Source organism: Ochotona princeps, chromosome 18 (assembly GCF_030435755.1).
Source record: "Ochotona princeps isolate mOchPri1 chromosome 18, mOchPri1.hap1, whole genome shotgun sequence".
NCBI lineage: Eukaryota > Metazoa > Chordata > Mammalia > Lagomorpha > Ochotonidae > Ochotona > Ochotona princeps.
In genome coordinates, this window is record NC_080849.1 from 1492420 (window position 1) to 1506967 (window position 14548).

Consider the following 14548-nt stretch of genomic DNA (forward strand, 5'->3'; position numbering starts at 1 on the left):
ACATGTTAAGGGGCAGCCACTTGTAGAGTTATCACACAGCCCAGCATACCAAGAGATGTGTCTGCATTCACTGAAGAATGGGCGCCTATGCTCATGGCAGCAGCAAGCATGCAGCCAGAAAGTGGAAAGAGCCCTGTGCCGAGCAAGCGACCAATCCATCATAAACAGGCAATGCAAGAAGCACAGGGAGGTCCAGCCACACGGGCCACGCAGCATTAGGAGGTCCAGCCACACGGGCCACACAGCATTAGGAGGTCCAGCCACACGGGCCACGCAGCATTAGGAGGTCCAGCCACACGGGCCACACAGCCATTAGGAGGTCCAGCCACACAGGCCACAGAGCCATTAGGAGGTCCAGCCACACAGGCCACAGAGCCATTAGGAGGTCCAGCCACACGGGCCACGCAGCATTAGGAGGTCCAGCCACACGGGCCACGCAGCCATTAGGAGGTCCAGCCACACGGGCCACACAGCATTAGGAGGTCCAGCCACATGGGCCACGCAGCATTAGGAGGTCCAGCCACACGGGCCACGCAGCATGAGGTGGTCCAGCCACACGGGCCACACAGCATTAGAAGGTCCAGCCACACGGGCCACGCAGCATTAGGAGGTCCAGCCACACAGGCCACGCAGCATGAGGTGGTCCAACCACACGGGCCACACAGCATGACGCGGTCCAGCCACATAGGCCACACAGCCATTAGGAGGTCCAGCCACATAGGCTACGCAGCATGAGGCGGTCCAGCCACACAGGCCACACAGCCATTAGGAGGGCCAGCCACACAGGCCACGCAGCATTAGGAGGGCCAGCCACACGGGCCACGCAGCACGGGGAGGGCCAGCCACATGACTCATGCAGCATTAGGAGGTCCTGCCACATAGGCCACACAGCACAGCATGAAGCGGACATGCACACGGGCCACACAGCAGTGAGAACACCCACATGGCCCACACAGCATGGGGAGCCAGCCACACGAGCCACACATGACTATTCAGAGAGCCCACAAGGATAGACACACTGATGGAGACAGAGGACACATGTCGCTGTCACCAGCAGTGACTTGTGGAGGAGAGGAGCTCCACAGGAAGGCAGCCCTAAGCAGTGAGAGCTGGTCACTGCAGTCACTGTGCCCTGGAGGAGAGACTCGCAGCCCACTTGTGACCAGGAAGGTCACACTTCCAAGTCTAAATCATACAGTTCCACATCTCATCCACATCAGTGGGCTGGGATCAGGTGAGAAACCGCAGGAAGTCGTAGGCTGTAGCCGGGTCCTGCCCAGCTGGCTGAGGTGCTTGCTGGCACCTGCTGACTAACTTGGGGCAGCCAGGCCTCCGCTGCCCCTCCACCCCACAGCTGTGCAAAGCTTGGGAAGATGAGGCCTCCTGGCTTGCCTACTGAGCAAGAGAATTCCACAGCCTGGTACGTTGGCACCATTTCCTCCAAAATCACTTGTACGGTCAACGCATGTCTCATCCCTGCACTTCAGCCTCGACTTGAACCAACCACATTTCAAAGTGAATTAACTGCCCCTGGTCTAGAATTCTCATTCACCCAACAGAATGTTCTGCAATTGGGCCCTCTTCAAATTTAACTCAGGATTAATCAGAGCCTTACAAAAACGTATTTGTTCCAAATTTTTGACTTTTATGGGCTCAACTGTGTTAAACTTAAGAATGCTCTGTAAGGCCAATTCTCTTGTACAACTATTTTCTTTCTCAGATTTCACAAAGACATAATCTTGCTAACATATATAATAAGTAATAAGCATGTTACTTTTGTATGTTTTTTTTTTCCATAATGTGAGTGGGAACTGGAGCTGCAGAAAATGCTGGGCTGGATTCTGTCAGTGCTGCACCTTCAGGAGCTTCTGCCAGTCTGCCCGCAGCCCAGCCCATCCGCAGGCCACTCATGTCAGCAGCCTGAGCTTGAACGCTCACCACCGCTGAGCTCCCAGGGACAAGGCAATGACTCAGCCTCTAAAGGATTCACTTTACAGGAACAGAAGGGACCGGGCCCGCTGGGGCATGCAGCACTTAGCTCCCCTCCCACTCAGGGTTAGGGCAAGCAGCACCCACGGCTCAGAACCTTGGATCTGGCACATGTGCCAAGGGCAGCACGCCGTCACGCTGAGGCCCCCAGGATGCCACACCACCGAGCAAGAGCAAGAGCAGGCTGCACAGCAGCAGGGACACTGGGTGCTCACTGGCTCCGGGGACCCTGGGTGTTCACTGGGTGCTCACTGGCTCCATAGCAGCAGGGACACTGGGTGCTCACTGGCCCCACAGCAACAGGGACACTGGGTGCTCACTGGCCCCACAGCAACAGGGCCACTGGGTGCTCACTGGCTCCGGGGATGCTGGGTGCTCACTGAGTGCTCACTAACCCCACAGCAGCAGCAGGGACACTGGGTGCTCACTAACCCCACAGCAGCAGGGACACTGGGTGCTCACTGGCTCTGGGGACGCTGGGTGCTCACTGAGTGCTCACTAACCCCACAGCAGCGGGGACACTGGGTGTTCACTGAGTGCTCACTAACCCCACAGCAGCGGGGATGCTGGGTGCTCACTAGCTCTGGGGACCCTGGGTGCTCACTGAGTGCTCACTAACCCCACAGCAGTGGGGATGCTGGGTGCTCACTGAGTGCTCACTAACCCCACAGCAGCGGGGACACTGGGTGCTCACTGGCTCCGGGGATGCTGGGTGCTCACTGAGTGCTCACTAACCCCACAGCAGTGGGGATGCTGGGTGCTCACTGAGCCCGCTGCTCTTCTGTATTTCTTATGCTTTTCTAAATTTTCTTCCCCTTTACAACATGGTGTTTTTTTTCTTTCAGTACAAACAACGATACCTGAAGTTGGAGGGAAAGTGTGCATAATTTATACTCAGCAGAGCAGAAGGGCCCCTCTGTGAGAAGGCCAGGGCTCTCACCTGAGAAGTGATGTTGAGCGTCACCGTGTCCAGGCCTCCTGACAGCATGCCCTGAGTGTCCGCCAGGGTCAGTGTCACGCTGGCATCTCCCCCGACGCCCGATGAAGACATGACCAGGTTCTGAGCGGAAATGGCTGACGGGGACATGGGTGTGGTTGAAGGCAGACTCCCACTTGCAGGATTCAGCTCTGCAAAAGGCCACACACGCACGTCAGTGGGCACGCAGAGCAGCGTGCCTGTGAGAGCAGAAATGCACCCTGAGCCTTGACCAGTGCTGCCAACAGAGTGCCCCAGAGCCCTGGGCTCTCACCCCAATTCTAGGATGAGGCTCTTCTTACAGGAAGATGCCATAAGAGCGAAGGGGAGACGTGGCATTTCTGTCTGGGTCCTAGGATGGCCACCACTGTAGCCCTGGCCCTCGAACTGCAGCGCCAGAGACCACGGGGAGCAGCCCAAGGCAGCAGCCAAGCCGGTCCTACGAGCAGTGATACCCTCCACAGCAAATGCACAGGCCTGGGCAGCTCTACTCATCCCTCACTTCAAGCCCTTAGTGTCCACTTACTGGACCACAGGCAATCAGAAGCCACGAGCCGCCTCTATCTGCTCACGAATCTTGCATGACACTTAGGAACAAAGAACGGAAGACAGCTGGGGCAGCAGGGGGCAAGGCGAGGCCTTCCCTCTGTAGAAGAGACACCAAGTGCCGTCCTGGCCAGTGAGCCGAGCCTGGGACCGTCCTCACCCTGGGATGGGCCCAACAGTGACAGCACACACTCACACACAGAAAGACACACGGTCACCTGGCCATGAGTGACCCCAATCATCTGCTTGCAAGGCTGTTCCCTAATAAAACTTCCAAATAAAATGGAACCAAGCGCGGCGAGCACTGTGTGACCTGGGCCATCCGGCACCTCCCTTGGGAACGGGCCGCAGGCAGCCAGGTTACTTATTTGTAACTGGAGTTCTCCACCACAAGGCCTCCACAGATCCACACTCAGGGAATCCCACACTGTTCTGCACAGACCTGGAACCTTCAAAAGCAGTACAACCATTAGGGGGCTGGGGCTCCGCAGGAACAACACCAGCCCCCTCCCGCCTGCCATGGTGTCCCGCACAGGCACAGAGCCGACTCGTTGACATGCGGGGCAGGAGGGGAGTGTGGATGTGTGGAGGACGCCTGCGCACCGAAGCACTCCAGTTGCCAGTACAGCACCCCATGGCAACCCGTGCTCCCCCACACACCCCAGAGAATCGCTCCACAGTGACATGAGCATTAGCCACTAACTGACCCTGCACAGCTGCCTCAGCAGAGCCTGGTGGGCACAGGTGCCCAGGAGGCCTGGGCAGAGGGAGGGCACTTCCCTGTAAGCTTCACCAGGGACGCACAGAAAACCGCCAAAACCAAGCAGAAACAGCTCCTGGCTGCTCAGCCTTCCCTTGGACATGAACCCCAAGATCCCCTACATCCCCTCACAGGACAGGGCTGCCAGGACAGGCTCCGAGACGTCCTGGACACTCCACCGAGGACCCTGGGAAGCAAGCACAGGGAGCAAAACAACTGCACAGAGGGCCAGCCTGCCGGGAATCACGGGGCTCCACTCAGCAGAACTCCCCAGAGCAGGAAAACAGACTCAACGCTGCCGAACAGCATGTGGGGCTAGAGGAAGGGGGCATGGAAACACCCTGAGCACACACCAGCTACTCCACAAGCCACAAGCAGCTCCTAAGTACGCATCTGCCGAAAGCTCTAGCAGCCACTCTGTAAAGGAAAAACCAACCACACCACTTCACTGAAGGGGCAGAGAGCGAACTCTATGCTAGTTCCCTCCCAAATGCCTCTCACAGATGCTGGCTACCCGAGGCTGGGCTGAACCTGGGTGTGCCCATAGGGGACACAGGCCTCTGAGCTGCCAGACCACTGGTCTGTCCCTAGAAGCCGCAGCTCCAACTCTCCATTAGATATTTGTCTGTAAAAAAGACCTGTTTATGCAGAGTGGTGTGATGGCTCATTAACTAAGCCCTCACCTTGCAAGCTTCGGGATCCCATATGGGCACCCGTCCATGTCCCATTTGCTCTGCTCCCTGCTTGTGGCCTGGGAGAGCAGCAGAGGACGGCCCAAAGCCTTGGAGCCCTGCACCCACATGGGAGACCTGGAAGCAGGCTCCTGGCTCCTGGCCTTAGGTCGGCACAGCTCTGGCTATCATGGTCTCTTGGGGAGTGAACCAGCAGATGGAAGATCTTTCTCTGTCTCTCCTCTCTCTCTGTAACTCTGTGTTTCCAATAAAAATGAATAAATCTTTATTTGAGAGGTAGAGTTAGAGAGAAGGAGAGAGTAACAGAAAGAGAGAGCTCTTCCATGTGTATGTCCACTGCCTCCGTGGCCAACACCAGCTGGGGCTAGGCCAGGCAGAAGCCAGCAGCTTTTTCCTGATCTCCCAAGCGGGTACCAGGGCCCACACATGTGGGCCGTCCCCCACTGCTCTCCCAGACTCGCTAGCAGGGGGCTGGATGGAGAGTGGAGCAGCCGGGACTCACACCGGCGCCCGAGTGGAAAGCTAGCATTTCAGCTGGGGGCTGCACATCCCACGTCACAATGTCGGCCCCCAATTATTCCCAACAGGAGCGTGAGCACTGGACACCTACGTAAAGGTTGTAGGTTGTAACTTCTCATTTCTGTTTCCCATTTGCTTTACTGTAACCACTGTACTCCCAGACACATCCAAGCAGAGCGGCCTCTCCCTCAACACACAGAAGCACACGCCAAGCCAGCAGCCTGCCGCCTGCTGGGAGGAGGGCCACTGCTTCCAGAGCAGTGAGGAGAGGCCAGAGGAACGCAAACATGCCACGATGGAGACAGCCACCAGCCTAGCCACCTGGCCCACAGGCAGACGGGAAAACAGCAGAGCAGGGACTGACTATACCAAGTCTAGAAGAAAAGCTAACGAACCTTTCAAAGAAACCTTATGCAAAGAACCACTCTATCTCCCACGAGAGACTCCACCTACTCACCGCAAGTACCTGAAGTTTAGAGTGGCCGAGAGTGGGAATAAAAATACTAGTCTGAGATAAATTCATTTGAAAGCAGTCCACAAACCTGTGACAACACAACCCACTGCACAGAGCCAAAGTCAGCAGCCCCACAGAGCGGGCTAGCCCACCAGGCCGTCAGCCCCACAGAGCGCAGGCTAGCCCACCAGGCCATCAGCCCCACAGAGCGCAGGCTAGCCCACCAGGCCGTTGGCCCCACGAAGTGTAGGCTAGTCCACCAGGCCGTCGGCCCCACAGAGTGCAGGCTAGTCCACCAGGCCGTCGGCCCCACGGAGTGCAGGCTAGTCCACCAGGCCGTCGGCCCCACGGAGTGCAGGCTAGTCCACCAGGCCGTCGGCCCCACGGAGTGCAGGCTAGTCCACCAGGCCGTCAGCCCCAGAGTGCAGGCTAGCCCACCAGGCCGTCGGCCCCACAGAGTGCAGGCTAGTCCACCAGGCCGTCGGCCCCAGAGTGCAGGCTAGTCCACCAGGCCGTCGGCCCCAGAGCGCAGGCTAGCCCACCAGGCCGTCGGCCAGTCCCCCAGTCCTCGAGGCACAGCTCCCAGGCAGGTCCTTAGCTGCCCACTATTGCACTGGCTATTGTTAAGGCTTGCACTCGTCCACAGTCTCAATGCCCCGACTGAGTCAACTACGGGCATTTGGGTCACGCGGAGTAAGGTCCTGATCCAGGTGGAGATGCCCACTGGGTGACTGGAAACATCACACAAGTACCCAGAAGGGGAACCAGCTTGAATACATTTGCAGAGCAGAGGGACACGGGTGAACAACATCCCCCAAATGACAGAGGAACACACACTCCTTAAGCTGGGTTTTAAAGCACTTCTTAGGAGTTCAACATTTTGTCAATATTTAAGTATTAAAATTTCAAACTTTGCTGAATAAAACTTTCACAGAATTGAAAATACTTCCATGAGCAGTAGTTTGCCAAGTATGGTCAAAACACGCTTAGATGAATCTAGGCACACTGTGACCATCACGGAGCCTGCTCTCCCAGGCTTCCCAGCACACACGCTCCGTGCATAGTGTGGAAGCCTGCTGACGACCTAGGACACCCAGGTGCCGCCGTCCAAGCCCCAGATGCAGTATGGGAAATAGAAAGACGGGAGCAAAACCACCTGCTGATGGCCTCCCGGTAAGCGACCTGCACATTCTAGAAAGATCTCATAAACATGAGATAGTTTCCAAGTCCTCCTGGAGACCAGGTGCTATGGGCAGCTTCTGCTGCCTAACCATGGCGTGCTACCCCAAAGTAAAGTGCTCCCTTAGGATGAACCCTCCAAAGGCCTCCCAGATCAGAAGCCATGAAGACATCCTCCTCCAGCACAGCGCCCACGGCTCCTGCCAAGGGACGCCTCGTCACGGCGCCCACGGCTCCTGCCAAGGGACGCCTCGTCACGGCGCCCACGGCTCCTGCCAAGGGACGCCTCGTCACGGCGCCCACGGCTCCTGCCAAGGGACGCCTCGTCACGGCGCCCACGGCTCCTGCCAAGGGACGCCTCGTCACGGCGCCCACGGCTCCTGCCAAGGGACGCCTCGTCACGGCGCCCACGGCTCCTGCCAAGGGACGCCTCGTCACGGCGCCCACGGCTCCTGCCAAGGGACGTCTCGTCACGGCGCCCACGGCTCCTGCCAAGGGACGCCTCGTCACGGTGCCCACGGCTCCTTCCAAGGAACGTCTTGGCACGGCGCCCACGGTTCCTGCCAAAGGACACCTCGTCACGGTGCCCACGGCTCCTTCCAAGGAACGTCTTGGCACGGCGCCCACGGTTCCTGCCAAAGGACACCTCGTCACAGCACCCAAGGAATGCCTTGTCATGGTGCCCACGGCTCCTGCCAAGGGACGCCTCGTCACGGAGCCCACGGTTCCTGCCAAGGGACGCCTTGTCACGGCGCCCACGGCTCCTGCCAAGGGACGCCTCGTCACGGAGCCCACGGTTCCTGCCAAGGGACGCCGCGTCACGGCGCCCACGGTTCCTGCCAAGGGACGCCTCGTCACGGCGCCCACGGCACTATGAACTGCTGCAGAAGGCTCTGGGAAGGATGGCCCTGCTGGGGGAGCCTCCTGGGGGACGGGAGGAGCTGGCCTGGTTATCCTGCCCATCACTGGAGAAACATGATCACTTCTCCCACACACTGAATCTGCACAGCCGGCATCTTGATCATCAGCAATTAGTTTTCTTATGTTCATCAATGACCTTCCAAGACAGGAGGCATCAATGAACTTCCAGATCAACATCAGTAACATAGTGAGGGCATGTGGCTGGTGAGAAGCACTTGCGGCTGAGGCCTGCCAGGGTGAAGCAGTGTTTCCACGGAGAAAGTACACCACAGCCCCCAGCCAAGGCAGGGAGGTGGGCTCAGAACACCACAGCCCCCAGCCGAGGCAGGGAGGTGGGCTCAGAACACCACAGCCCCCAGCCGAGGCAGGGAGGTGGGCTCAGAACACCACAGCCCTGCACAGGCAGTGCCATGGCTTGGGGCATGGGGTTTCTATGAGCTGCACTGCAGAACGCGTCCCAAGTGGCCCTGTGTTCAACTGCTGCACACACCTGCTGGGGACTGAGACAGCAGCAGCACCTCGGCGCTCTTCAGTCCCAGGGCACGCAGATCATGCCCCTCAGCGGAATGGAACACGAGTGGGAATTATGCACTCACTACACCTCCTCCTCACCAAGGAAAACGACAAATCTACTGAATTAAGTTACAACTCAAACCCTAAGTGACAGGACCAACTACCATTTTTATCTTGAGTTCTGGGTGTAAACTGTATCAGATTATTTTTTTCACTAAACTTGAGTATTTCTCATGAATTACAAGTTGAGCACTGCTTTGTGTGCCACAGAACGTGATGAAGAAAGATACCATGAAGGCGCACCTCCACGGCAGGAGCAAGGATGCGGCACACGCCGACTTACTAACCAGAGATCGTCAGGGTAATTTCCTGTGGAGACCCCGAAGCCGACGTGGTGGTGGGCCCGGCGGCCTGCGCCAGGACCTGGCTCAGACTCGAGTTGTTAATGGTCAGGGTGATCTCGTGGGGACCAGTGGAGGTGGACACCAGGCCTGGAGACGTCATCCCCTGCGTGAGGTCTTGCGTCCCTGGGTATCACAAAGCAAAACAAAATCAAGCTTTAAAAGTACACATTTCCCCATTTTGTACCAAACACACTTTACTGCAATTGTTACTTTAAAAAGAGACTGAAAATAAGACAGCAGTCATTTCTTACTCCTTCATTAACAGGGCCAAGGTTGAGACGCAAGGCCACAGGCGGTCACTGCGTCCTGTGTCCCAAGTCACTCCCGTGGGACTCCAACCAGGGGTGAAGCAAACCACCCTACTTACCACTGCTGCTGGTGGTCAGCACGGAGTCGTGCTCAGACAGCGGGCCTATGGTCAGGTTGGCAGAGGTCACTGTGGGCTGTAGGGACAGGCCCGAGATAGGCTGGATGACAACACTGGCAGGAACAGAGCTGCTCTGCGGGGCCGCGCCAGGCTCCCCCGCAAGCTGCTGCGTCAGCACGTTCCCCTGCTGTAGTGTTTGCTGCAGAATACTTGGATCAATCTGCAAGGTGACACAGACGCTTGTCAGGACGAGCCCTGCTCTCCTGCGCCGTCGGCATCCCAGGGAAGGATGGCAGGTACCGTACCTGCAGAGTGATGTTGTTGATGTTGGCGGCATCAATCCCAGAAATCTGGACGTTCGGGCCGACCAGGTTAGCAGCCAGCTGTAACTGGATGCCTTCCAGGGCGGCCAAGCTGCCGTCAGTCAGGGACACCGTTAGGTCACCTCCAGCTGGCCAGGAGAGAGGGGGCGGTGAGCACCAGAAAGCTTTCCTACGACAGGCATCCCCTACAGGGAGGCTTCTGTTTTAATCCTCTTCAAGCTTATTTGCAAGGCAGAGAGACAGGAGGGAGGAGGAGAAAGACGGACAAGCAAAGGTGGGCTCCACCTGCTGGCTCACTCCTCACTGCTGGCGCAGCACGAGCTGGGCCAGGCGTCAATCCACATCTCCACCACAGGCAGCAGGGCGCCCGTCACCTGAGCCACCGCTGCTTCTGCCAGGGTCTGCAGCAGCCGTCCGGCACACCGCCCGCAGGATGCGTGCCCCGCAAGGACCTCCAAAGGAGGAAGTTGCACGCAGCACATGCGCACCACCTGATGAAGAACTGCTGATGTGCCCCACACACGCCACCTCAAGCACAAAACACTCCGTGACAGATAGTAACATTACTGATTTTACAAATCAGAGAAGGCTCTCAGAAAGCCCACTGCTGGGCCAGCATTTCTGAGTGTGGTTGGGCTTCTAGGGCACCACGAGGCCCTCAGCAGGGCATTCACTCACAACCAGAAACTGCCACTTGTGCCTGAAGGAGAAGCAGCAGGCTCTATGACCTGGTGACACGGGGACTCCACTAGGTGGGTGCAGCAGGAAGCAGTGCTGTGCACTGCACGGCTCACTGTGAAATTCATGAGGACACCAAGTGAGACAGACGCAGGGGCTGGCACCCAAAGCTGGGCTCTGGAGCGAGGGAGGGACATCCCCTGCTGGCTGGGCCATGGCTCCCAGTCCCTGGGGCGCAACACCAGGAGCAGGGTGCGAGGCGCAGGCCCGGGGCTCACCTGACACGGAGGCAGGGAGAACAGCTTGACCCACCAGCCCCTGTTGCAGCAGACTCTGGTCGAGCTGCCCAGCGAGGACAGAGTTGTTCATGATAAACACGCTGGGGTCAGAGGAGGCGGTGCCGAGCAGGCTGACGGGCTGCAGGCCCTCAGAGCACGCTGGAGCCACAGGCTTCCTGGCCTTCTTGGGATCGGGTTTGTAATGGAACTGCATGTGTGTCTTGCGTCGGCCTGACGTGCGGAAGCGCAGCTCGCAGTGTGGGCACTTGAAGGGCTTGGCCCCCGTGTGCAGGCGCATGTGGACCTTCAGGCTGCCCTTGGTGGAGAAGGCATTGCTACACACGTGGCAGCTGAAGAGCTTCTGACCTGCAGACAGCCAACCGGGTCAGGAGAGCTGTGATGGCTCTGACTACCACACCCCCGCCGCCCGGCAGTCGGGAAGGAGGTGAATGCCCTGGGCCCGCCAACGTCACCGAGGCCAGGCTCTGAGAAGCTGCTGCTTGCCTGGGCAGGCCGTGCTGATCACAGGGACTCAGCACGGCCCGACCAGGGCGGCCACTCAGCAGGCTCAGCATCGCTGCTACTTCCTTTCGGTTGTACAAAGTACAAGTGAGAGCTGTAGCCCCTCTCACTTCCTCTTGTGCAAGGGCCAGCAGCTTCACTGCACCCCACACAGGCAGCGGTCCTCCTGGAGCTTGCCCAGGCTGCCTGCTGCCACCCAGCGCCAGGCAGCACCCCTACTGCCCTGGGGGGACTCTCTACTGGTGGAGGATACAGACGCTCCAGGGCTAGCAATGCTGTGCTCCAGTCCTGCCCCGGGGCCATGGAAATCCCATTCTTGCTTCCCAGGGAGATAGTGGGGAAAGGTGTTTGCACTGAGGCCTTTTCTCCTTGCTCCCCCTGACCGCAGGCCAAATCAAGGAAGCTGGTGTGCAGAGCACCACAGGCCTCAGGGGCCCTGTAAGGAGCACCCCGATGGGTGCAAAAAACAGCTCACTGCCTTCCATCACAGGCTGGTTCCCAGTGTCACACACAAAGACACCCAAGAAGCAAAGGCAATGGCAGGAAAGCTGCACACAGAACAGCTAGGTCATGGCGACTGGCACAGCCAGCTACGCAGTGGCAAGTGTCTGCCCATTGGAAGAGACCACAGGGGCTCACTCATGTGCACAGCTCCCTGGTGGCCGTTACTGCGTGACCCACAGGGAATGAGCCCAGCAGTCAGAGAGAGCTTCTGAGGCCACTCAATGGCACCTAACCCCCAAGAGAGGGCCTGCCAGCACACACCAAGTGTCCTGTTCAAGGGTCATTAGGTTGGGGAGCGAGTGTGGCAGCCACACTTGGGGCCACGGCAATGCGCCGAGCACAATGGAGATGCCAAGCCTCACTGTGATTAGCTCGTGTTAGGCCAAAGGACGGCAATGATAGCCTGTCAGACACCACTTCTTCCTTGTACAGGATGTTTCCCCTCATAAAGCCAGCCAGGGCCGGCAGCTGCCGCCAGCTGTGCTGAACCTGCAGGTGTCTCGCAGACTCGGCAAATGGAATCTTCCCTGACGAGGCTCAGGGCTCTGAAGGCAGGCAGGCGCCCAAGGCAAGTCATAGCTGAACCAGACAGAGTTTGCTCAGTCACCAAGCCCACCTTCCCTACCAAGAAGTCATCTTCACATCCATTGCCTGATTTGTACCATAGAACTGCAGCTGCCACATACAGGGACACCTGTATCGATGACATGAACGCTGCCGAGTATCTGCCAAGGGTGCAGGGCTTGGCTTCTTACCTGTGTGAGTCTTCACGTGGCAATCAAGCGTAGACTTAACGGTAAAACTCTTCCCACACTCATCACATTTATATGGCTTTTCTCCTGTATGGATTCGAACGTGCCTAGCCAAAAGACATGTCTAAGTCAGTGTTTACTTCTACACATTGAGAAACAACTTCCGGCAGCTGGTGCTGCACTGCGGCATGAGAAGCATCCCTCAGTCCCAGCTGCTCCACTTGTGTGCTCCAGCTCTCTGCTGGTCTGCCTGAGCAAGGAACGCAAGACGACCCCGTGAACCGGCTTCAGAGCCCAGTGGGAGAGCCAGCCTGTTTCGCGCCTGGTCCAGTCCTGCCATCGTGACCATTCAAGGATGAGCCAGCGGATGGAAGATATCTCTCTCTATATATACTCTTTCAAAAAACTAAATATAAAAAAATTGAATCTCACTCTATACAAAAACAAAACAAACCCCAAAGCATAAATGACTGATCCAATAACAAATTAAAAATATGTTAAAGGCAAAAAACAAACCAAAAAATACCAAAAAAAAAGAGGGGGTCATTTCCATAAATACCAAAAAGTACCCACAAACCAGCAAGGAGGCACCTGGTATAAGCACAGAAAACAAGCCCGAGGCCCAGGCAATGGGAGAAGCAGAGCAAACAGGCAGAAGGCTGGGGTCGAGGTGCTCCCGCCTCGCCCGCCCCGTGGTCCGACCGCAGCACTTGGAGCAGAGGCAGAAGGGCTGGCAGGGGACACGAGGTGCGGTGTCCGGGGCGCATCCCAGAGCTCATCCCCCACAGGTGGGGACTGGCAGGGCACAACATGCACGTGCTACTGACACCACAGGGACGCGAACAGGCTTGCAGGAGCAGGTGGACGAGGCAGGAGTCAGGGACACACAGAGGCATAAACATTCCTGAGGAACAGCCACGAGAACCTGAGTGGCTCCTTCTGGGAGCAGAACCCCGCTTGCTTCAGGCTGTCTGACCATAACACGGATAAAGGATTCCCGACGCTGCCCTCGTCCAGATTCAGGAGAGGCTGCGCCCAGCTCCCCGGGGAGCCTGGGCAGACGCACCCCTGTCCCACACTCCCGTCCCTGCACCTTCCTCTGCAGACACCAGGGTGCTTGCTGCCCCAGCCCTGATCGCCTGCTTGTCCCGCGGGCCCACCCACAGGCCTCAGCCTGGCAGGTGTCTAACACACGTGCTGCCCCAGCATTTCCAAACTCTTCTCTGTGGCCCCACCTAACTCCACATGAAGCCCACTCTCCTGTCGCCTCACTCCGTAGCCACCCTGGTTCCACACAACTCCCAGTCACAAGACAGCAAACTCAGTCCCAGCCCGAGCGCTTCTTCCTCTGCTCCGCAGGGTTGCACTCCCCAGCCCGGGACCACATGGCAGCAACCATTACTCATGCCCAGAGGCGCACGCGCGGGTGCATACGACCCTCAGACCCCACCATCCACCCTCTCTAACCTCTCGCCCCTGGTGGGTCTCTGAACGCACTCCCTGCATGTGGAAGCATGAAGCCAGCTGTCAGCTGCCATGTTCCCTGGCTGGGCCCACCATCCTGGGACAGGAGCACCATGAAGGCAGGCTATGCGATGCTTTGTAGCAGCCATTGCGCTGTCCCCATCATGGCTCATTTGCTCTGTCTCCTAGAGCAGAAGCGAAGCGTCCCCAATGCCTACGGAAACGGTCCTAACACTCAGGACACGTGCACTCGGCTTTCTCGCCTCTCCAGTCTGCGCACGCCTCCCACTCCTTCTGTCCTGGGGCCCCTGCAGGGCCAGCACCTGCTGGTTTCCAGTGGAGTCTGGCCTCAGGTGCCCACCACTGCTGCATGGCTAGCGGCCTTCTGCCATCTCCCCTGAGCCCCGGCCGGCAGTCTCTGGGAGCAGGAGGTGTCCACTGCTCTTCTGCAGTCTCCCATGATGTGGAAGTCAGCTTTAGGCTGCGCATTGAGGGGCAGCAGTCTAAGTCAACAATTGTTCTGTATTAGGGGCCGGGCACTGAGCTCCATGGCTGCTTCCAGCCCAGCTTCCTGCTGATGCACACCCTGGAAGGAGCAGGTGACACCTCCAGTGCCTGGGGCTGGAGCTCCAGAGGCAGACCTGGAGCGCCCGGCCTCGCCCTGGTCTAACCCCACCCGTTGCAGTGTTTGGCAAGTGAACCTGCTG

The 14548-nt window shown here is 58.0% G+C and overlaps 1 protein-coding gene across 2 annotated transcripts in view; it reads right to left on the minus strand.

Moving 5' to 3' along the window:
* Positions 1-14548, minus strand: part of ZNF236 (zinc finger protein 236) — an 88937-nt gene that overhangs the window by 17799 nt on the left and 56590 nt on the right. For both annotated transcript variants that reach the window (XM_058676923.1, XM_058676922.1), the window contains 6 exons: positions 12381-12484; positions 10600-10965; positions 9626-9771; positions 9321-9540; positions 8897-9076; positions 2930-3117 (listed from right to left, as the gene is read on the minus strand). In XM_058676923.1, the coding sequence (XP_058532906.1) occupies positions 2930-3117; positions 8897-9076; positions 9321-9540; positions 9626-9771; positions 10600-10965; positions 12381-12484 (1204 nt within the window). The remainder of the gene's footprint in view (positions 1-2929; positions 3118-8896; positions 9077-9320; positions 9541-9625; positions 9772-10599; positions 10966-12380; positions 12485-14548) is intronic.